General features: G+C 46.2%; 1 protein-coding gene across 2 annotated transcripts in view; it reads left to right on the plus strand.

Moving 5' to 3' along the window:
- Sulf1 (sulfatase 1) overlaps window positions 1–18,995 on the plus strand; it is a 168,370-nt gene extending 149,375 nt beyond the window's left edge. For both annotated transcript variants that reach the window (XM_028864577.2, XM_028864578.2), the window contains exons 19-22: window positions 2,989–3,131; window positions 3,225–3,348; window positions 5,925–5,958; window positions 16,603–18,995. In XM_028864577.2, the coding sequence (XP_028720410.1) occupies window positions 2,989–3,131; window positions 3,225–3,348; window positions 5,925–5,958; window positions 16,603–16,633 (332 nt within the window). In that variant the 3' untranslated portion in view covers window positions 16,634–18,995. The remainder of the gene's footprint in view (window positions 1–2,988; window positions 3,132–3,224; window positions 3,349–5,924; window positions 5,959–16,602) is intronic.
- Window positions 18,996–23,569: the final 4,574 nt, after the last annotated feature.

Below are 23,569 nucleotides of genomic sequence, written 5' to 3' on the forward strand. Positions count from 1 at the left end.
CACACATGCTTTCCATTTTGTCTTGAATGGCAGAGGATATGGAACAATGGCGCACTTTCGGAGAGCGCGCTTGTCTTCTCTGCTCTCGTGGTGTCCACTAAGCCACAGGGGAATCGTGTCCCAGGCTCCATTGACACATCACTGGATGGGGGGCTTACCAGAGCACAGCTAAAACCCCAACCTTCCAAGGGTCAGTGGAGGGCAGCCAGTGGATTCTCAAACTGGCATGTGGAGTTCCCCCAGGTCATTCTGTAGGCAATGGTGGCCGCACCCCCATCACCCCACCCCTGCTCTGGGCAGCTCGTGCCTCTCAGTCCTGCCCCTGTTTAAGTTGTGTCTGTCTTTGCACATGTGTTCATGATCACAGTGAGGTCACGTGACTCTTCGTCACGGCATGCAGCTTTTAATGTGACTCTTGAAATGCAGTTTTGGGGAGTCCCTGTGGGCTATTCAGATTGCCGCAGCGGGGAGTGTGTCCTCCTCACGCCATGATTCTAGTGGGGAGGGGAAGACAGGCAAGCAAGTGAGCTATGTAAAATAATTACACTTAGTAGTCATCAAATGAAGGCAGCAGTGATTGAGGCTTTTGAGGGGACCCTTTAGAGATGATGAAGATAATGTGTGTGGTAGTCATCTTTCCACTACTGTAAGAATATACATGAGACAGTCAGCTCAAGAGAAGAAAACATTCATTTCTGCCCAGAGTCTTAGCGCTTCAGTTTGCTTGATCAGCCTTCTTACTTTGGGGCTTGTGGTGGGGAGTCACATGGGATCACGTGACAGAGGGAGGAATCTATCCATGAGGTGGCTAGGAAGCAAAGAGAGAAGGGAGGCGGCCCCCACAGTCCTCATCAAGCTTATGCTCCAGTGATGTCAGACCTCTACTAGGTCCCAGCTCCTAAAGGTTTGATGCTTCCCAATAACGCTGCTCCGGGGCCTTGAGGGACAGTCAATATCCAGACAGCAGCAATGGGTCTTTAAAAAGGTGATGATTAAGCTTAGACCTAAAGAGCTGTATGTAGTAAAGGGGTCCAAATGGAAGAGATTAGCATCCCAGCAGAGTGAGCCTGGGAGCAGGGCTCAGAAGTTTTATACTTGCATATTTTATGAAACAAGTTCACAAAGCATTTAAACTATTGATTTGGAAAGTTTCTACATAAATTAGAAAATTCTGGCCACCTGGATTTTAATACATATGTGTGAACTAAATGTTCACAGAAAAAGAATATAAACTATAAATGACATACTGAGAGCACTTTCTTAAAAAAAAATCAAGTGGATGAAAATATACTCCATTTTCTATATATGCTTTTGTAAACATGTTTCTGGGGTGAAAGAGAGGTGAATGTACAGAACACAGAACACAGGGGAGTTTAGATCAACAAGACCAAAATCTGTGTGCCATCATGGCTGACACATGTCATTGTCCAGGCTCACCTGGTACACAGGAGGCCGAGGCAGGAGGATCATGAGACTGAGGCAAGCCTGGGCTACCTGGTCCAAACCCATAAACTGGGCAGTAGCAAGAGTAGCGTGTGTAGATTCACCAGCTGAAGCCCTGTTGAGGGGTGTCAGCAGTGGGGAGGCTGCAGACCACTGAGGTAGGTTATGGACCATGACGCGGCTTCCCTTCAGTTTTTAACTGCCCCCAAAGTCTGGTCTGCTAAAATATTTGAAAACACAATCCCCTCTCATTCACTGTTTAAAGGATCCCCTCCAGCTTGCAGTGTGTTCAATATTGCAAAGGGCAGCAGTCTCCGAGCTAAATTTCAGCCTTCTCACCAGACTCCCCTGTGGCCAGCTGTCAGCCACGTGATACTGGGACTTAGTTTTCCCATCTATAAGTGGGTCTGGGCACGATAATCTGTCTAATGGTTCTTTGAGAACTAAATGAGCTAAGCTATTCAAACATCTTACATCAGCAGTACATCCCATTGACCGTGCCTATCTTAAATGTTTTAAGAAATACTTGCTAGAAAGCACATTTCTGAAACTCCATCATCACCCCCTCCATTTTTATAAGAATGAGAATGGATGGCTGGTTTTAAAATTTGATGTCTCTTAAATACTTTCTGCAAGTGAGCCAGGGAGCCTGTCTATGTACAAAAGATGTTGATGGTCAAATCTTACTGTATATTAAAATATTATAGAGAGGTCTTGGGGTAACTCAACCAGTAAAGTGCTTGGCACGTAACAGGAAGACCTAAGTGTATTCCCCAGGACCCATATAAGCCAGGCTTGGTAACCATGGTTACAATCTCATCGCTGGGGAGAGAGAAATAGGCAGCTCCCTGGGGCTTGTGGCCAGCCAGTGTAGACTGCTTTAGGGAGTTCTAGACCAAAGAGAGATCCTGTCCCCAAAGCAAAGTGAGCGTCACCTGAGGAAGGACACCCAAGGTTGTCCTCTGTCCTCTACATGTATACACATGTGTACCCTCACACACATGCGTGCCTGCATGCTCCTGTGCGCACACAGACAGTGCTGTAGAGGCCCTATTGTAACTGCAAATGACATCACCTCCGAATCCATCAAGCTAGGTTCCGTCCTCGTCTAAGACTCTGTCTCTCCAACACATAGTTGTGACACTAACTGTGTGCCCCTGAGACACAGCGAGGGCACCAGTTTTGTCGCTTGTGGAAACAGCCATGTCTTCCTTCCAGAAAAGATAAAATAGCCGCACACTGAAGCTCTGCCACTCTTCTCCCAAAACTCCACCCACTCACCCCATTTTGGAGGCCGCCACCTTCCAGAGTTAAGGGGGGCAGCTAACTTAGTGGCCTGCAACTTGACCTTGGTCTTCAGCCTGTATGAGCCCCCTGCAATGTCCCAGGTTGCATGGAGGAAAGGATGGAGTCACCTTGGACAGCCAATCACAGTATTTATAAGAAAGCACCCATGAAGCTTGTAAGGGATTTAATATTGACATGGCCAGTTTGTGACCGTGTCTCATTCTTTTTGTTGTGCTGTTTTTCTCTCTTTTCCGGCAGTGGGGTCGTTCTGCGCATGCACGAGTTCTAACAACAACACATACTGGTGTTTGCGTACAGTTAATGAGACGCACAATTTTCTCTTTTGTGAGTTTGCTACCGGCTTCCTGGAGTATTTTGACATGAATACGGATCCTTATCAGGTAAGACATTATGCTCTCATTTGACAAGCGTGGTTGGAAATAGGATAACCAGACACGAGCTTACGTCCACTGTCCTGCCCACTTCGTCCACAGCTCACAAACACAGTGCACACAGTAGAACGGGGCATTTTGAATCAGCTACACATACAGCTAATGGAGCTCCGCAGCTGTCAAGGGTACAAACAGTGCAACCCAAGACCCAAGGGCCTTGACATCGGTAAGAAAAAAGTATTACTTCTTTCTATCGTATTTAGAAAATTCTTTGTATTATCAAGACTTCTCCTTTTGACGCATTTCCATGTATAAGCATATAGTTTACGGTACTTAACAGGAGCAACTTTGTAAACAGTTCTAAACACAATTTGGTCTCTAAGTCTCTCACCCTGAGTACAGTGACGGGAAGCTGAGTTTACTGAAAGATTGAGTGTGAGTATCCCTCCAACGACTTGCACACGTCCTCTATATCAGAAAACTTCAATTTCTGACAGAAGCATCCATGGGAAGGTGAGGTTAAGGCTTTGTTCTAAGTAAACCAGAAGCTCTTGTTACAGCGGCTTGGTAGAGACGCACAGTGGCCTGCGATTCCTTGTTATCATCTGGAACCACCCACTCCTATCCAAATCCGTGTCCCAAACAAGGGAATTCCATTTCTTTTACCACCATCTCCCATTTGAAAACAGAAATAGTTAGGAAGCTCATTAACTTGGAATCTGAAATGGTGCTGGGAAGATTCCCGCCCTGTCCTGGTGGGTACGCCTGATTGTTTTTTCTCCTTTGGGCTTATGTAGATGTGGCTCTTTGCATTGTTGGCTCAGCCTTTGCCCCACCAACGAGAAAAGTCATTGTTTACACCATTTCTGTAGAAATGTACATGTCAGCTATTCACAGAAGGGAAGAGAAAGAGCTGGAGAGACCCTGACATCCCTGCAGAGGGACAAGCTGAAGTCACTGGCTTTGGAAAGCAGTTTGCAGGAGCCCCCCCCCCCCCACACACACACACACACCCTCTGTGAGACAAATTCTTACCGTGCAAAGCTGGGTTGACCTCCAAATTACTGGGTGGCCCAGTATGGCTGGTCTCCCAAATGTTGGGAATATAGGTATAAGTCACAATGCCTGACTTGCAAGTGCTCTCCCTCCCTCCCTCCCTCCTCCCTCCTCCTCCTCCTCCTCCTCCTTCTCCTCCTCATCCTCCTCCTCCTCCTCCTCCTTCTTCTCTCCCTCTCTCTCTCTCTCTCTCTCTCTCTCTCTCTCTCTCTCTCGTTTTGATTATGTGCACATGTCTGTGTCTGGATATGGGTTTGTGCACTCATTATGGGGTTGTGCACATGAATGCAATACCACAAGAGGCCTGAATAGAGAGTGTCATTATCCCCTGGAACCGGAGTTACGGGCAATCGCAAGCCACCTGACGTGGTGCTGGACACCAAACTCTGGTCCCCTGAAGAGCACTATATGCTCTTAACCAGTGAGCTGTGTTTTTTTCCATCCCAGGTGGAGCGTATGTAATGCAACCAAGTCTCAACCTGCGGTTTGTAGGTCCTGTGTAGAGCCAGCATCCCTAGCGATGGGAATGACAGCTGTCTGGTCACGTCACTTAGTGGTAGTCACTTTATTGTTGCTGTGATAAAACACCATGACCAAAAAAAGCCACTTACGGAAGAAAGAGTTTTGGTTTACAGTTCCAGATGGAGAAGAGTCCATCATGGTGGGAAACACAGTAACAGGTGGTAGGCGAGGTGGTTGGAGCAGGAAGCTGAACCACAAGTGAAACAGAGACAGAAGAGGAGGTCAGGCGACACTCTAAACACTGGACGCCCACCACCAGTGACAGACTTCCTCTAGCAAGGCTCCACCGCCCCAAGGTTCTGTACCCCCCCCCAAAGCTCCTCCAACTCAGCGTTCAAACATCTGACCTGATGGGGGAGCACAGACTTGAAGGGAGAAATGAGGGTCGCCCAAAATGATCAACCCACTGGCTTGTTATTTCCACCACTGTAGGGTCCTAGATCCAGCCATGGGTGACCTACAGGAAAGTCCCGTGACGTGTCGTAGCTCAGTGCTCCGTCAACACCTAGGGAACATCACCCAAGCAAGAACCAGGCCTGCAAAGCAGGTCTTTGGGCTGCTTACTTCACTCAGGTGAAAGCTTGGGGATAACCTGCTTATATCCTGACCTTTTCCAGAAACAAAGAAAGAAAAAGAGAAGAGAAAAGGGGGGGAAAGCCAGCCTGAGAAGGCCTGGGATCGAAGCCAAACTCTTAGAGGGACTAGAAATATTACATGCAGCTATCACCCCCCAAAAGAATAGAGCACCCTAAGTCATCAGTGAGGGCTTATCAGCTCCACTGTGAGGAACTGAGAGGGTCCTTAACAGTGAAATAACAAGCCCCGTGGGGCCTAGCTGATGCTGTGAACCTGAAGTAGACCTCGCCAGCATCTGGACTGTTCCTGTGGGAGATAACTCTTGGCCTCCCTTTTCAAGCACGACCACCACCCCAAATTTAATTTACTCAAAATTACATGAACTTCTGGAAATACTTTTCATACTGCCCTCTTGTTCTCACCCAGATTTGTCTTTTTACCTTTTTTTTTCTTTAAGCCTTTTTATTCTTAGCACTCCATCCTTTTGAGACTAATTAATAGACTCTCTCCGTTGGATGTCAATGCTGCCTGTATTTAACGTGGTGTGTTTCTTTCTAGGATTTAGATGTAGTCATGGACACTGCAGCATAGTGAAAAGTTCTGTGAGATCTAAAGCTAACCAATTCCTCTTCTATTTTCCTATATCAGGAACTAAAGATGGAGGAAACTATGACCTACACAGGTATTCACACTTCCTTGTTCTCAACAGTTTCTTTCCCATAATTGCATGATCCGTCATTTCAGCTAGTTCCTGTTTCTTACCATCTTGCACAGAGCATAGGTTGTGGTGCATGCCGGTCCTAACGCCATTCCCACTGAGTCCCTGACTCCAGGCCCGTCATTCTGCTTTTAAATCAGTTCTACCACCCCCACAAGATGTCCCTTGAGCATTTACCTTCTGCTGTGCATGCCATGCCTGTTTGCTTGTTGAATGAGACTTTGAAGCAAGGAATGCTGGGACCGGAGAATGGAGAATGGCCTCTGGGAGAGCGGGGCGATTGATTTCCTGTGTTTCGTTTCCACAATTGGGTGGAGAGGCTGCATGGGCCTGAGAGATTTTTTTTTTTTTTTTATTTAAGAATACTGCTAATAATTTTCTAAAAAGGACTAAGGGAACTTGTGAGAACACGCTGAAGCTGAAGTCAGAAGAAGCACAGAATTTCCTTGTGAGCAGCCATTCATTAACGTTGGTGGCATAGGCATGGGGGAAACTGAGATGGTTCTGCAGGGTGGAGGGGATGAAGGGAAGGCTCCAGGGGTTGGGGACAAGGTGTCCAGGATCAAACAGCGAGTTCTCAACATGCACAGCAGCAACAGTCCTGACACAGGGAACTTCATAACTAGCCCTCACCTTCATATGCGCCCCCACCCCACCCCTGATTAACCCACATCCTCCTCTCCTACATGGAGGAGGCCATATACCTGGGAGCTTGCTCACCGATCATCCAGAAATGTCAGCCATTGCTGATGTTTTACCCTGAGCCTAGGCTTTGGAGGATTTATCTGAAATGTGCCGGTGTGGGGATGTGTGGACTGCCCTTACCATCAGTACCAAAGGACACTGAGGTTTTGGTGTGTCCAAACTCCAGGCAATGCATTCACGTAGTAACTGTCTACCAAAGCAGGAGGCATTAGTTGGCACCACCACACCGATACCACTTCAGAGAAACTGGAGAAGATTGCCATCCAAAGCCCCCTGGTGATATCATCCACGAACTTCCTGAGCCAGCGTCTGCATGCTTCCCTTTAGAGGCAGCTCAGTGCTCCAGAGAAGCTAAATGACATCACAAAAGGCAGAAAACAAAGAAAGCTGGGGTATTGGGGGGCATTTTATGGTTGTTTCTCTGTCCTCCATCTGCTCCTTCACCAACCCTCCACCATCCCCAAGAGATATTAGTAAGACAGAGTCAAGCCTACTCTTAAGCTAGCTTTCCCAAGGATGGGCTGAGAAGGAACTGCCCTCTACACCTGAAATATGTCACCTGCTTCCCAATGCGTTAAGACATTTCCAAAGGATGACATTATAAATGGACCTAACATTAAATACGAACATTACAGTTACTTTGTGATAATTCCAATTTGCGCTCAGGGATATTCAGTCTCCTGTCTATTGCTTGTGTCATGAAGGAGGTTAGAAAATGCTGATAGGTTAGTCCAGGCATGTGCCTGGCCAGAACTCAGTCACAGTTACTCCCCATGGCAAAATGAAGCCATCCTAGATGACAGTGAAGGGAGCATTTGACTTCACTTAGGGTGTAGTCAAGTGATGGACATCTGAGACTCTCAGCTTCCCTGGTGCTTGCCACCCCCACTCGAAGGTTCAATAACCCCTAATTTGTAAGTCCATTTTGGCACAGCCTTGGCAACTTCAGCTGCAGAAAGGTACTCATAGGATGGCACCATGTCCCCAGTTCCTCTTTTGGTTTTGTTCTAACTCCTCACCAATGGCCAGTCTAACTGATATTTTGTAAGTCAAAATCACTGTCACGGTCTGTTAGTTACTTTTCTATTTCTGTGATGAGACACTACAACCCAGGCAACTTATAGAAGAGTTTATTTGAGGCTTACGGTTTCAGAGGGTTAGATGGCCATCCTGGTGGGGATCATGGCAGCAGGCAGGCAGGCATGGCATTGGAGCAGTAGCTGAGAGCTCACATCTTGATCCACAAGCAGGAAACAAAAGAGAATGTCAAGAATGTAAATCTCAAAGCCCACCCCCACTGACACATCCACCCCCACAAGGCCACAAGGCCACACCTAATCTTCCCAAACAGTTCCACCACCTGGGGACCAAGTGTTCAAGTCCCCCTATGAGGGCCGTTCTCATTCAAACCACCATACTATCTGACCCAACGTCTCCGAACCACGGAGGCCAACTGACTCCCTATGAATGTCTGTGTTGCTCATGGGGATCTTAGTTACTAAGAGGTCACCGTCTCATCACACCTGGGGCCTCACCAGTCCCCAGAGCAGGCTTGGGTGCAGGTTTCCTCTCTCACACGTCTTGTTGGATTAAAGAGAACATGAGCAAATGAAGTCTGTATGAGCAGATCTATTTCAAATGCTGCCAGCTTCCAAAAGTGTTTACCCTTACAAATAACTCCATTGATGGCACCACCTCAGGGCGTCTTGGCAAGCTTTCATTCCTTAAGGTTTTGATAGTTTTAGACAACAAACTAAAATCACTTGTAAAATGTCATGGTTACTTAGTTACCCATTCACTTTGTGTGCAGAAGGAGCAAGTGTCATGGTGTGCATGTGGAGGTTCAAGGACAACTTGTGGGAGTCAGTTCTCTCCTCCCACCAAGTGGGTTCCCAGGGGTGAAATCACGTCATGAGACTTGGTGGCAAGTGCCTCTACCTGCTGAGCCATGTTGTCCCCCACCCCCACCAACAAAACTAATTGTAAAGTTCAATGAGGTCAGGCTTCATTAGAAATGGTGACAGCCTGGGCCAGGGATGTAGCTCAGTTGGTAGAGGGCTTGTGAGACATTTAAGAAGACATTGTTCTCTTCACAATCCTGCATAAAATTGGGTGTGATGGCCTATATCTGTAATCCCAGCTCAAAGAAGAAAGAAAGAAAGAAAGAAAGGAAGGAAGGAAGGAAGGAAGGAAGGAAGGAAGGAAGGAAGGAAGAGAAAAGAAGAGAAGAGAAGAGAAAAGAAAATGTGTAACAGCCAGATGTCAACAATTAGGAATTGGAAATTTTAGCATACATGCCACTGCAGAAAGTCCATCCTGTACAAAACAAACTGCATAACTGTAAGGAATATTCAGACCTTTTTAGAGGATCTTCAGAGATCAGTCATATCCCCTGCACACACCCTCTTGCCCTCTGTTTTCAGCACCTGGGGTGGGGACAAGTGAAATGTTTTTCTTGTCACATGTCCTTTTTGCAGCTAGAAGCAACTGAGAGCTATGGCCTAGCACAGGAAACAGCACCCAGGACTCTGGAATTTCTACCTTGTGTCAGAGACATGAACTCTGTGATGCAATGTGGAATGAGGGCCAACAGGTCTAGTGGACATTTATTTTTCCCTTCTGTACACATTGTCACTTCTGCCGCTAAGCTGTGATGTCCAAGAAGTCCTCACATTGTGGCTGAGGGCCCAGTGGCTGGGGGGAGTTGCTGGGCAGTTCATGGCAGCTTTGTTCTGTAGATTGGCTACCTACCTGATCTTATGTACTGAATCCTCTAGGCTGCAGACTACAGTGAGATCCACCTTTGGCCACTAGCCTCTGTCCACATTGGGTGTAGACGGACATTCCCATGTCCCAGCTGCCTGGTCCCAAATAACCGACTCAGAGGCTGAATATGAATTATAAATGCTTGGGCAATAGCCCAGGCTTATTACTAAGTACCTCTTACATTTTAAGTTAACCCATATTTCTATTTATGCTTTGACACATGGCATTACCTTTATTAACATGGCATGTTCATCTCCTGATCCCTCTGTGTCTGACTGGCAACTCTCTTACTCCACCCTTCTCCTCCCCAGCATCCTTAGTTTGGTCACCTCGTCTCTATACTTCCTGCCTGGCTACTGGGCAGTCAGCATTTTATTAAACCAATTCAAGTGACAAATCTTTACAGTGTACAAGAGGATTATTCCCCAGCCAATGGGACTGGTCCCTCTTCCCCCAGAGCAACAGCTAATGCTGAAGATGGCCGTGGGCAGCATAGTTGGTCATCTCCATGACACTGCCAGGCTGCCTACGGGTCTAACTCCAGTCTTCTTGTGTGCATGCTTGCTGTGTAACAAGCTCCAGGGAGTGGTGGCTTTTGTTGGTGAACAGAATATGGGACACAAAGCAATCTGAATGAACGAAGCAGTGTGTGAGGGGGAACGGCATGTAGTATTCACTCCCAAACGTAAGTTAGTGTATTTTACAAGTGTCATCCAGGAAGGATGGTGGCTCAGCTTGAAACCAAGGTGTATTCTGGAATTTCCTTTAGTGGTTTCATGACCTTCCTGTTTCCAGCGTGGGATGAGATTTATCTGTAACTTGAAATCATTTACATTTTTCCTAAAGGTTTGCCTTTTAGAACAAAGTCAGCTAAGTGCTTGCTCTCTGAATAAAGAGCTTCATAAGAGCCCAAAGAAAAGTATGGTGAACTGAGAAGTAGCAGAGGCCAGGACAGGACGCAGATGTTTTAGTGTCCCTAGTCCAAGCTGGCCTTGAATTTCTGATCCTCTTCTTCTTCCTTCTAAGTGCTAAGATTATGAGCATGCACCACCATATCCAGTTTATATCATGCTGGGGATTGAACCTGGAGCTCTAGGCAAGCACTCCACCAATTGGGCTATATCCCCACACTAATGTCTAATCATTCTTAGTGCTCTATCTTCATATAACCTGGCATTTACAGAAAGACTGTGGGGACAGATCTAAGAAATGTTGCCCCGTTTGCTTCATTTCCTCTCTCCTCATACAAACACACTTTCTACATCAATCCGAGTCCGTTGCAGGCATCATTTCCCTCTGTGCAGAAATGTTTTACTGTGCACTTTCCAAGGACATTTTTGCACATGACCGTTGTACCCTAGCGAACATCAGGCCATCAACACCAACCAAGCGCCATTATCTAATCCGCATCCGTGGCCACATCTGGCCACGTTTGTAGTCTTGAGTGTCTGGTCCAGGACTCAGTCCAGAATCATATGTCATCTTTCTTAAGTGTCATCCCTACTGGAGCAGTTTCTCCACTTTTCATTGTGGCTGATGACATTTCATAGGCCACCAGCCAGCTGCTTTATAAAATGTCCCCCGCCCCCCAACATGACGCTCGTCTAGAGATGGGAGTTGTCTATGTGGGGCAGGACTATTATTAACAACAGCACTGGGCCCTGGGGATATCTTCTCTGGGTGCTTGTTGTTTGGCTGATGTAGTGTGTACTAGGCTCGTCCACCATGTAATTGCTTGTCTTTCTCTTTCACGAAGAGTCAGTCTACTCTCTTTTGCTGGCAGTTGTGACTTTTTTTTTGGCCTGTCCTTCACTGTGTTTGTTTGATTTTTGTCTGGTGTTGGAGCATGCACTCTATCAATGAGCCCTGCTCCAGCCTGGAGTCAGTCATTATTAATTTGATGGCTGCAAATGGATTTTTTTCCAGCCCCGTTATTCCTCCTTGGGCTCTCAGTATGTTCTACCATGAACAAGTAGCTTCCCATTTCAACCATCATTTCTGTAAGGATGGTGCAAAGCTTTTCCTTTTCCTCGGGATGTTCTTTTCCTGTCCTTATCGTAATGGCCAAAGTGTCCCGGGGTTGGCCACGAGTGTCACTTTAAGTCCTCTGTGTGATTCTAGAAAGTTCCCTATTGTTCTTGAATACTGGTTTGATGCCCTGAAATATGTCCAGGGTCAGCTTATATTTGTTGCCACCCAACATCTAGAAGCAGTGATTTCTGGGCACCAATTCCTATTTGGGAGGTCTGGGAAGTGCACACCAGATGTGGGACTTGAGATGTGCACCATTGCCACTGAAGTGTCTGTGCATCCACATCTATCCTCTCCCTGTGTCTGTGCATCCACATCCATCCTTTCCTTGTGTCTGTGCATCCACATCCATCCTTTCCCTGTGTCTGTGCATCCACATCCATCCTTTCCTTGTGTCTGTGCATCCACATCCATCCTCTCCCTGTGTCTGTGCATCCACATCCATCCTTTCCTTGTGTCTGTGCATCCACATCCATCCTCTCCCTGTGTCTGTGCATCCACATCCATCCTTTCCTTGTGTCTGTGCATCCACATCCATCCTTTCCTTGTGTCTGTGCATCCACGTCCATCCTTTATCTGTGCAGAAATGTCTCAGAAGTGAACTAAGTCTTCCAGTGTGACCTCGCCTTGTCCTTGATCCTAATGAGGGTGCTTTTAGGATATCCCCACCAGGAGAGAGAGAGAATCAAGTTGTGAGTACCATCGTCATGCTAGGAAACAGCCATCAATTTTCCTATCAGTGCTTTTTGCCATCAGTGAGAACTGAATTTGTCAAGCTGATTTCCAGCATCTATGAGCTGCTCAGATAATTTTTCTCTATATAGATTTATGAATAAGTTACATTATATTAATATGTCTGCTAAGAAAAATAAATGTTTCACTCCTGGGCTAAATTATTTTGGGTTGCTGTGCATGCTTTTCTTAATAGAATATTGAATTCTTCACACTAGTGGTTATTAGGAGCTTATATCATATTTACTAGCAATGTCTGCCTTTAATCTCCTTTTTCTTGCTGCTAGCACTTCTATTCAGATAAGATCTTAGTTTCGTATGGTCGCTGAAGCAATTTGCTACCATGTCTCCAAACAGCATGCACTTATTCCCTTATGTTTCCAGGGCAAGAAGTCTAAAATGACTCTTCCCAGCCCAAAGATGTCAGTAGGCTTGCATTCATGTCAGGGCTTCAGAGAACTCTGTTTCTTTTCTTTCTTTCTTTCTTTTTTTTTTTTTTAAGATTTATTTATTATGTATACAGTGTTTTATCTGCATGTACCCCTGCCTGCCAGAAGAGGGCACCAGATCTCATTATAGATGGCTGTGAGCCAACATGTGGTTGCCAGGAATTGAACTCAGGACCTCTGGAAGAACAGCCAGTGCTCTTAACCTCTGAGCCATTTCTCCAGCTCCAGAACTCTGTTTCTTTGTCCTTTCTGGTTTCTTAAGTGACTGTCTCTTCCTTGTCCATGGCCTCATCCTTGAAGACAGCAGCACAAGCATCTACTGTTCCTCTCTGCCTCCAGCCCTCTCCTATGCGTTCCAGTCAGGGCTCTTCTGATTCTCCTGCTTCTCTACATTACCATCGCCCGAAGGGCCCTGGTGGTCATCTTGACTTCACCTGAACACTGCCCCATCAAGACCCATAACTTTATCACACTTGCAAGATCCCTTTTGCCTCCTAAAGTGATGCCCATGGCTTCTGAGGAGCTGGATGTGGACATCTCCGAGTCAGGTAAAGGGGGCCATTGTTCTGCCACTCTCTCCCTTCAGTGTTATGCTTGCTTCACCAAATGTGTCCTGATGTTTTCTTTTCCTTTCTGTTTTCTAGAACAGTTATACGTCATCAGGGCTCTAGCGGGGCCACACCTTCCCTGAGAAACCATATGGACCCAGTGCTTCTTTACTGAGTGGTTCCTAATAACCTCTTCTTTGTTGGAAACTGCTCGGTTTCAGCTTCTGTCTCCGCTAGATCAGCACGCTGCTTCCTGAGTAGTTATTAAGGTTTTGCATCTGGAGGACCCGGGCGAAGAGGAAGTTGAGGTGACAGGAAGAGATGCAGTTTCACCAGCATTGTCCCCTAGTCATGCTTCTTTATACAGCTTGAAACCCACCCAGTGACGATCCTGGGTCCTCATTCAGCCTCCCTTGCTGGAGCCATTATCTTCTCACACACAGCAGATGCATCAACCCTGGACCAATTCCCTAGGGAACCAGGACTCCCATATTCTATGCAGCATGCTGTGTGCATTTAATACAATGTATCCATTTATAATGTGAAATAGCAGTTGGGCGGTGGCGGTGAGCGCCTTTAATCCCAGCACTTGGGAGGCAGAGGTGGGTGGATCTCTGAGTTCAAGGTCAGCCTGGTCTACAGAGTGAGTTTCAGGACAGCCAGGACTATGCAGAGAAACTGTCTTCAAAAACCAAAAGAAGAAGAAAAAGGAGGGAGAGGAAGAAGAGAAGGAAGGAAGGAGGAGGAGGAAGGAGGAGGAGGAAGGAGGAGAAGAAGGAGAAGGAGAAGGAGAAGGAGAAGGAGAAGGAGAAGGAGAAGGAGAAGGAGAAGGAGAAGGAGAAGGAGAAGGAGAAGGAGAAGGAGAAGGAGAAGGAGAAGGAGAAGGAGAAGGAGAAGGAGAAGGAGAAGGAGAAGGAGAAGGAGAAGGAGAAGGAGAAGAAGAAGAAGAAGAAGAAGAAGAAGAAGAAGAAGAAGAAGAAGAAGAAGAAGAAGAAGAAGAAGAAGAAGAAAGAAGAAAGAAGAAAAGAAGAAGAAATGTGAAATAACTGCTGCTTGGCTTAAGAAGCAGAAAGTTTCTAAGGATGTGAAAATATGTAACTTAGCAATCGGAATTGGTCCTTATCTTCTGTTTCAAACCTTTAATGATGTTCTTGAACATTTCATCTACCACCAGGACTACAGAGCCCAGTCCCGAGAGCCTGCTCCTGTCAGACCCGGGAAACATCTTGAGCCCTGTGCTGTCCAGCAGTGCACAAGGCTGTCCCCTGGGGAAATTTCCCCATGACATCCTTTACCTTTCCTGTGGGCCAATAGAACGGCTCTTGTCAGCATTGCATGGCTGAAGAGGTGTAAGAAAAGTACATTTAGATTTGGACCATCTCCACATTGCTGAAGCCTGTGCCCTGTCCACTCTGGTCATACACATAGCTAATACCTCAAGGACCTGACAGGGTCCCTTAGTGGTTCCAAGGGTGTTCCAGGAAGTTCTCTTGCTTACTCCAGTCCCTCTGATCCATCTTGGGTGGGGAGCTTCTTTGATCACGTGCCCATGTATTTTACCTTTCATTGTCCGTCATTTCTTCCTCATGAAGATAATCGCTGTTTTTCCCCCTTTGAGTCCTAGCCAGGGTTACATTCCTTTCAGTCAGTGGCCCTGGCTTCTTGTGGTGTCAAACTGTTTTCCTGCAGCCTTGAGGCCTGGCGGAGAGCTTGGCTGGCAAAAGATTCTTGGTACAACCTACTTACTTCCTTACCCAGGACAGTTTCCACAGCCTCAGACGCTCGACTGCCCAGCACTACTGTAGTGTGGCCTTCCTCACTTCGTGGCTGATGTGGGCAAGGACATTTTCCTCGGGATCCTGTGTTTTATTCTGCTTCATGTTTTCTTTTAGAGTAATTTTGTGTCGATTTAGTTTGCTTTCACTGCATTAATTTGGAGAATTTACATGACTTCTGATTTAAAGGAGATCCTTCCTGCCGGTATAACCCAATATACTATATTCTTACCATTTAACTGCTAGGAGCTTTAAATGGGGGTGGGGGGAGTCACGTGACCTCTGATGGACCTGAAATGTCTTCCCTTTTGCTCCCCTCTTCCTCTGCCACCTGCTCCCTGGAAGGGCCCTTTCCTGTCTCCTTTCTCTGTGGAGCATGCTTTACAGAGACTGCCGACTTGAATCCCTTCCAGCGGCCTCCCTCGCCGTCAGGGCCGTGACTCACCTGGACTCTTGATGGTATCTCACACGTGGGGGTGACATCTCCTTTCAGACAACTTCAAATCAACCTTGAGTTCTGTCCCTTTGCTTCCACCAAGGCTGGTGCCAAAGTGTGGCTCACAACTCTGGGGACAGGGGTTGGTATTCATTCTTTGGAATTCATTCATTTTTTCCAGCTTACAGGTAACCTGAATATCACAGCCGTCTCTCTTAGGGGTCCATTGAAGGTGTGGGTTTTGTGTGGCCTTCTGATTGCTTCTTCTTGTTGCTGCAAAGCTGTGAGGAATTCATTTAACTAGTCTCGGGGGGCGCCTTTTTCTAAATTTCATCTGAGCACAGTGGTGTACTGTCAGGAAGAAAGCTGGTATGCTATGTGCACATGTGAGACCCACTCACATAGAGGCTTCCTGGAAGCATACATCCATGAAGAACCATGTATATGAAGAGACATTTCTGAGCGTATCACTTGAAGAGCTCAATTGCACTTGCATTCAAATTTGATTTTGTACTGAGGACCAAGGACTATAAAATACAAATATTGCACTAAGCATTTGCCTACTACATTAAAATGTCTTGTAGTCAATTTCCTGGAAGCCAATGAGTGTAAATGGCCTTGTCCTATAACTGTCCTCACATTGGACAGCTGAGGGACCCAGGTGAGCAGGCTCTGTCCCTTCACCCTGCAGAACTGTCCTTTCCACACCAGCCATGCTTACTTCACAGAGGTTTTCACCTCCTAGATAGTTTTTCCAATTTTTATTTTAAAGACAATATTTCATGTATCGAGGCTGACCTCAAGCTCTCTGTGTAGCCAAGAATGGCCTTGAAATTCTCATTCTCCTGTGTCCACCTCTTGAGTGCTGTGATTACAGGCATGTATCTAGCTGCTTTAATGTGCTCTAGGGATCTAACCCAGGGTTTTGTGCATGCTACGTAACACTTTACCTACTGATTTATATTCCCAGGCTTCTCCTTTTCCACTTCTTGCTATCATTCAGTCACCTTTGTATGCAAAGATCCCTCCTCAACAGCCCAATACTGGGAGAGAGTACTTTTCATTATTACATTTCAGATTAACTTTCAAAATAATTACATTGCTCATCAAGTTGAGTCAAAACATTTTGTTGCACTAACGAGGTCCCTTGGTTTCTCTTTTCACAGAGGACAATTATGGGATGGATGGGAAGGTTAGTCAGTCCAACGTCGTTTCCGACACCAACTGGCAAGGCCTGGAGGAGGTATCCAGTGTGAGTGGCGACACCGATGAGTACAGACATAACCCTGGACTGAGTCTGGAGTCCTGGACGAGCTACCTGGAGGCTGTAGATAAAACATTTGCAGTGCTAAACAGTCGCTCTGAGCAAAACAAAGCAAAAGGGACTCCAGCTGCTCCAGGCAGTGGCTTCCCAGTCGCCTCTGCTGGGCTCTCGGTGTCAGCAGAGATGGCCTCCGCAGAGTCGGGAGAAGACCCAAGTCATGTGGTTGGGGAAACACCTCCCTTGACCTTGCCAGCCAACCTCCAAACCCTGCCTTTGAACAGACCCACATTAAGTCCAGAGAGAAGACTTGAATGGAATAACGACATTCCAGAAGTGAATCATTTGAATTCTGAACACTGGAGAAAAAGCAAAACTGAAAAACAGATGGGGTGGGAGGAGATCCACCATCTTGACGGTGACATCAGTGGCAACGGCATGACAGAGCTGGGACTCCAGTCTCGTCCCAGGCTGCAGCCCATCAGCCAGCATCAACGAGAATGCCCCCAGGATGCAGAGCCAGAAGAGGATGCTTTTGAAGATCAATTGCACCCTCATGTTCATTCTGACAGAACTTCTGTTCATCGAGTGTTCAGTGTGTCTGGGGTGGAGCAGCCTATTCGTTCTAGCTCCACGGAGAGACTATTGGCCAAGATGCAGAAGAGTGGTATAAAAGAGTGGGTACCGAATCTAGAGGGCAGTGCCTCCTCTCCACTCCCCTCTGATTAGATGAAATGTTGCCTGAGTCTTTCTAAGTTTTTATTAGTAAACTAGTGGTGGCGTGTGTAACTGCCAGCATTCTGAGCTCCCCTGGATACGTTTGCGCAGTAGAAACTCACTCGTGTGTACATGGGCAGGTGATGCTCACTCACATGTGTGCAAGTGATGCTCACACATGTGCACGTGATGCTCACATGTGGACTCGTTGTAGTTCACTGTTTTCCCAAGAAGAGAAAGGTGGGGGACATTTTGTTGCTTTGTTTTCGGTACTAAAACAGTATTATCTTCTGGATATTGTAGGGACATGCGTATATAAAGTCTATCCAGTCAAAATGGCTAGAATTGTGCCTTTGTAAGTTTTAAACGCTTGACACCCATGATGACTCTGTCAACACATCTTCCCTGCCTGCATCCTGAAGTTTGGATTCGTTTCTAACCACTGGAATTTTTCGACATCATCATATTTGGTTCAATGATTTTGCACTTTGAGTTTGGAATACTGTGTCTGCTTGGTTGGTAGTGTTATTATTTTTTTTTAAACAGTCTTGTCAGAGACATACTGTTTGTCCCACGCAGGACAAAGGAATAGACCCCCAGCAATGACACACAGTATGGATCACATATTGTTTAACGTACACTTTTCCCAGAGACCATTGCATGTATTTTATACCTTGACGTGCTAAAATTGATTAGCAGAAAGGCACGACTCACAATGCTGGTGGTGAAAAAATAAAATGAGTTAATAAGTAATAAACAAAACAAAAATTACCTGCTCTCTCTGTACTTACTATATGCTCAATACTGCTAAATGTTGGTTACCTTCTTGGAAAAGGGACAGGACAAAGGCCATTTTATTTTAATCGTTTTTTCTTGGTTTGGTTAATAAGCTTAAGTATCAGGAAAATATGTGTAGTTTTGGCTTTCTACAAGACAATTTTAATAAAGTAAAATCATGAATGCTGTAAAATTTAGATACACCAGTATTTGCTTTATAAACACGGCAGTATGTCAATATTTTTTAAACTATCACCATGCTCTGATTTTTCTAAATGACATAGTTCGAGACAGCTTTTGAAAATCTGTATTCTTGATGTCACCCTGTTTCTCCTGGACTTTTAGAGACCACTTGAAGGATTACCTCACTGAGAATTTCCATTGTCCTCTTCCTTCCCAAGGTCTTCTCGCTATTGTTTAGCTGGATGGTGGTTTTCTTTTGACTTTTAGATAATTCAAACATGTGGATAGTTGTATTTTTGTTAAGTGTTTAAAGTAAACACTTTTCAAGAAAATTTATGTGGTATAGTTGAATCCTTGGTAATCCTAAATCTTTACCATAGAGCCTGTACATATGCTAACTAGCCGTTGATCAGATGTGGCTGGCAGCTGCTGACTGACAGAATAAACGTATTTATGGTCTTGAATGATGTGTTTTGTAAAGAGATTTCAAGATATTAGGAAGCATACTATGTTTTTTTTTTAATCCTATGTAATGCTCTGTGATACTTTGATAGAACAATTCTGGCTTCAGGAAAGCCTAGAAGCGATATTTCTTGAAATAAAAGGTGTTGAAATATTTTACCTGTTTCAGAGAAGTAACCTTAAATCAGCTTTTGTGGTCCACACGTTCCCTACATGTTAGCTTGAGTCTGGTTCTTACCTTACATGACTAAGTGTTAGCTATACTTATCAAAGTACCCCAAATCCATGTTTTGTAGATCATTTTCGGGTTAGTACCTTTGCAGATTTGCCTCCTTGGAGTCCAGAAGGATGAGGCAGAACAGCTCTGTAAAGGGTCAGGGGCCAGAGCTCCGTTTTTCACCATATTAAAAATACTGATTAACTTTTGGGCAAAAGGCCCCATATTGATAATCCTCCTTGAGGCCTCATGAACCTCCTCACTGGTCCTGGGTGTCACGGATGGAGTTCTCTAAAAACAAGAAGTCTCACCCATGAACAGCGCTTTAGAGTTTGGAGGGAGCCATGAGTTTTGAGGTAAACCTAACTGTCCACCAAGACCTTACATGTTTGATACGGACAAATCCCAAATCCTTGTGTGGAAAGTCTCTTGGAATAGCCTTTAGATAAGAAATTAAGAATCTGTGAGACGTCCAGATTAGAGGTTAAAAGAAATAAAGGAGGGGCATAGCAAAGCATTCAAAGACTTGCCCATCGGTCCTCAAGGAATCCATACATAACATCAAAAAGAGATTACAAGTTTGGAGGGCATAGTGTCTGGACATTCATCTTTGCTCCATGCTTCTTTTTTAAATAACTCAAGTTGTGTATATGAAAAAGATTCAGTGTGCTGTTTCCACTCGTGTGTGCCCTGGTCAGATCTCCTTTCTGCCTCACCCCATCCTAAGCGACCCTCCCAGTCATCAGTAATTATCATTCTACTTTGCTGCCAATCATTTTTTTTAAGTTTCCACATGTGACAGAACCTGCAGTGTGTACCCTTCTTGTTCCTCTCCTATAAAATGTGCCCAGGCCAAGTGTTGACATCCCACCCCATCCCACCCCACCCCACCCCCAAAAAAAACTCTGCCTGAGTACAATTCAGTGAATATCTATGCAGTCTACACCATGCAAAAAGGCTGTATGTCTCCAGAGCTATGTTCCAAAACCGGTTCAAGAGATAGAAGGACCCTTAGAGGGTGGCTGCCTGAGGGTGTCTTTTGATCTGTGACCAAGGCGGCAGCAAGAAGGACTGAGCTGACCTCCATGGTCTGTTCCCTGCTTGCCACGGACTCAGAAGATGAAGAAAGAAAGCCAGCTGCTCTGTGCTTCTTCCATTTTAACGGACACGTGCTCATCATACACGCATTCACAGAACACATACATGCCGTCAGGGAAGAGGAAAACTGTAACAGGACCCCATTTGATAAAGCCCTATTTGGTAAGACAAGGAGTGATCAGGACATTCAAGGACTCCTAAACTGCTCTGGGGCTGAGGTGGGGGATGAACAGCTAGGTGGCAGAGTGCAGGGTAAGCATGCACAAACCTGGGGTGGGTCTCTGGTGCTTCCCAGAAGGCATAGCATACCTGCAATCCAAGCACTTGGAGGTGGAGGTGGGAAGGGCAGCAGTTCAAGGTCATCCAGCTTCATAGGGAGTTTGAGGGATCCTGCCACCCTAACTTCATTTTGAACTTTTAACACTTAGGATTTTTGTCAGCTCAGGAAAGCCCCATACACCTCTCTAAGACAGCTGTTTGCAGAAATAAGCAAGGGCTTTGGACTAACCATGGCAGCCACTCAGTCTATGTGCTTTCTTTTCCCCAGACTGTCCAGGGGAGATATCGGGACGCTCCACTGAGCTTCTGTGGCCTTGGACGTCCTATTTCAGATGCTGCTTCCCCTGCCCACTGTCAACAAGGCAGGTGTTGACATCTGAGTAAAAAAAAACCCATCACCACACTTAAACTATACCTGAGGCTGCTCTTGATCTTCCCGAAAACCAGGAGTAGGCCGGGCTGGGGGTGTGGCCACCGTTCAGTCTCCCAATGGCGTCTATTTTTGTTGGGTATTTCCAAAGACTATTTTAGAAGACAGCATACCTTTCGATGGCAAGTAAGATTCCCAAACAAAGCTTCAGGTGCTGGGTCTTGGCGGGCCTCCGTGCCCCACAAAGCTGCTGTTAAGAGCTGCAGTGGTGCCCTAAGGCCACCTGTGGCTTTCCCCCACTACCAGCTCATCCCACACTCAGGAAATGCCCTAATGTGGTGTCATTCCGCGGCGTAGTGAGCTAGTCTTTCTCTAAACTGAAGACATTGCCGGCACAGTGTCGTGGGTCTTCACGACATGTGCGAAGCTGTACAAAACACGTAGAGAGACTGGCCTTTAAAATCCAGACGCTCCCCGCTGCTGTCAGGGGGTAGAAACATCACACGGAGACACCATGCTGCCGTCTTTCAAGCGGACTGATGCCTCGCTCTTAAGGTAGTAAATGTGAACAATGACCAAAAACATTGCCATCTACTGAGTTTCTTAGCCTCAATACCAGGGAACGTCCCAAACTCTCAGGCTTGGAATCTGTATCCTCCCTCCCCTCTTCTACCCCACAAGTCCAACAAAGCAAGTTCAAGGATTGAGTGGAACCAGTTCAATTCTAGTAGCTTTCAGGAGCAGAAGAACGGACTTCCCTGTGGGGCCCACCACCCTCTCAGGAGGGTAAAAGCAGAGCATGTGCTTTTCATAACGAACACTAGATGGCACCAGAGTACAGCATCCAATGCAAAACGACCATTTACAGTGATTTTAAGGTAACTGCGCTTGCTGTCATGTACGAGCATGGCACAAGAGCATGTCTGGATCCGTGGCAAGTTTGCCCTTTCCTCGGTGCCTGCGCTCTCAGTCTTCCAGTAGGCCAAGTGCAGTTGCAGCTCTCCACTGTTTTGTGCTGGCATCCTAAATGGAACTGTGTCAAATGCTGGCACTTAAAACCAAAGGTGAGCAGGGAATGTGACCTCTAGCTTTGCTATGACTTTGTGCAACTGAAAGTGTTTCTTTGCTCGTATGTGCTGAAGCCATGGATACCATCTCTGGTTCACTGACAATTTTACAACAACAACAACACAAAAACAAAAAACACCGGATGCTTTATCAATTGCTCTTAAAACCCTGAGTCTGGGTTAAAGCAAGGAAATGAAGTGAGCAAAGTCTATAGCCCTCTAACCCTTCCTACTGCTCATTTCTTAACGCCAAGCGCTCATGTGTGTAGGGATGTGTGTGTGTGTGTGTGTGTGTGTGTAGGGATGTGTGTGTGTGTGTAGGGATGTGTGTGTGTGGTGTGTGTTTGTGGTGTGGATGTGATACGGATGTGTATGTGTGTGTGGTGTGTGGTGTGTATGTGTGTAGGGATGTGTGTGTGTGTGTGTGTAGGGATGTGTGTGTGTGTGTGTGTGTGGTGTGGTGTGTATGTGTGTAGGGATGTGTGTGTGTGTGTGTGTGTGGTTTGTGTGTGTGTGTGTGTGGTGTGGTGTGTATGTGTGTTCAGGTTACAGGACATTTAAGCAATTGGAAGAGAACTCCTATTGCCTCACTCTGCACACACCATGTCCATTTTTAACAGCTGCCGAAAGCTGCTGGAGTTGAACCCGCTCCACTCATCCTTGAACTTGCTTTGTTGGGTCTGTGGAGTGGGGGAGGGGAGCGAGGGTACAGATTCCGAGCCTGAGAGTTTGGGCCGTTCCCTGGTATTGGGGGTGAGGAAGCCCAGTAGACGGCAACATTTTTGGTCATAGTTCATATTTACTAGCTTAAGGGAGAGGCATCATCATCCACTTTTGTGTGAGTGGCTTTCTTGATGAATGTGCTGTGGCAAGCAGGGAGGAAGATCTCCCGGTGCACACGCACACACGCACGCACGCACGCACGCACGCACTCATACACCAGCCACTCACGCTCTTTGGACCATTCTGACCCTTTCAGTGAGCCATGAGGTGTGTAGGGAGAATGCAAAATGGAGCAATCCTCTTCTTCCAGCAAGAGTGCTCAAAGCAGACTAAATATATCTATGGGCTTCAGCCCGTGACTCATGATGCTATTTCCACGACTCTTTCACCTCCTTCCGCCTCTCACCCAGAAGTTTCAGATGCCAGTGCCTTCGGAAAACTCTCTCCAGTCAGGAGAGACATCCAAACCGGGCGTTTGGCTGGACTTGGAGGACAGTATGTTAAGTGTAATCATGTGTCAGACACAGGGCAACAACTAGCACGCACATGCTCCCACTCATCTGGGGAAGCTGGAATTTTTGATCTGGTAAAACGTAGAGCACTACATAGGGATGAGCAGAGGCTGGGAGGGGTGTGAGGCAGGGGAGGATGGGGGGGTGCTCCATGAGTTCCAGGAACAGCCGCTAACATTCTGTAATGAGGCAGGGTAACTACTGGACACTGAACTGTATATTTCAAATACCTGGTAGAGATGTGTTTGAGTGTTCTCACCATAAAGAAATAGTTTTGGAGTCAATGGACATGCCAATTACTTTGGTTTGATCATTACACATCGTATATGTGTATTGAAACATTGTACAGGGCCCCCATAACTCTGGTCCGATGGCTATGTGGGGATGAACAGAATTTTTTCCATTCTACTTTTATTTTTTTGATGATAAAATATACTGACAAAAATGCAATTTAGGGGGGACAGGAA

This window comes from Peromyscus leucopus, chromosome 5 (assembly GCF_004664715.2).
Source record: "Peromyscus leucopus breed LL Stock chromosome 5, UCI_PerLeu_2.1, whole genome shotgun sequence".
NCBI lineage: Eukaryota > Metazoa > Chordata > Mammalia > Rodentia > Cricetidae > Peromyscus > Peromyscus leucopus.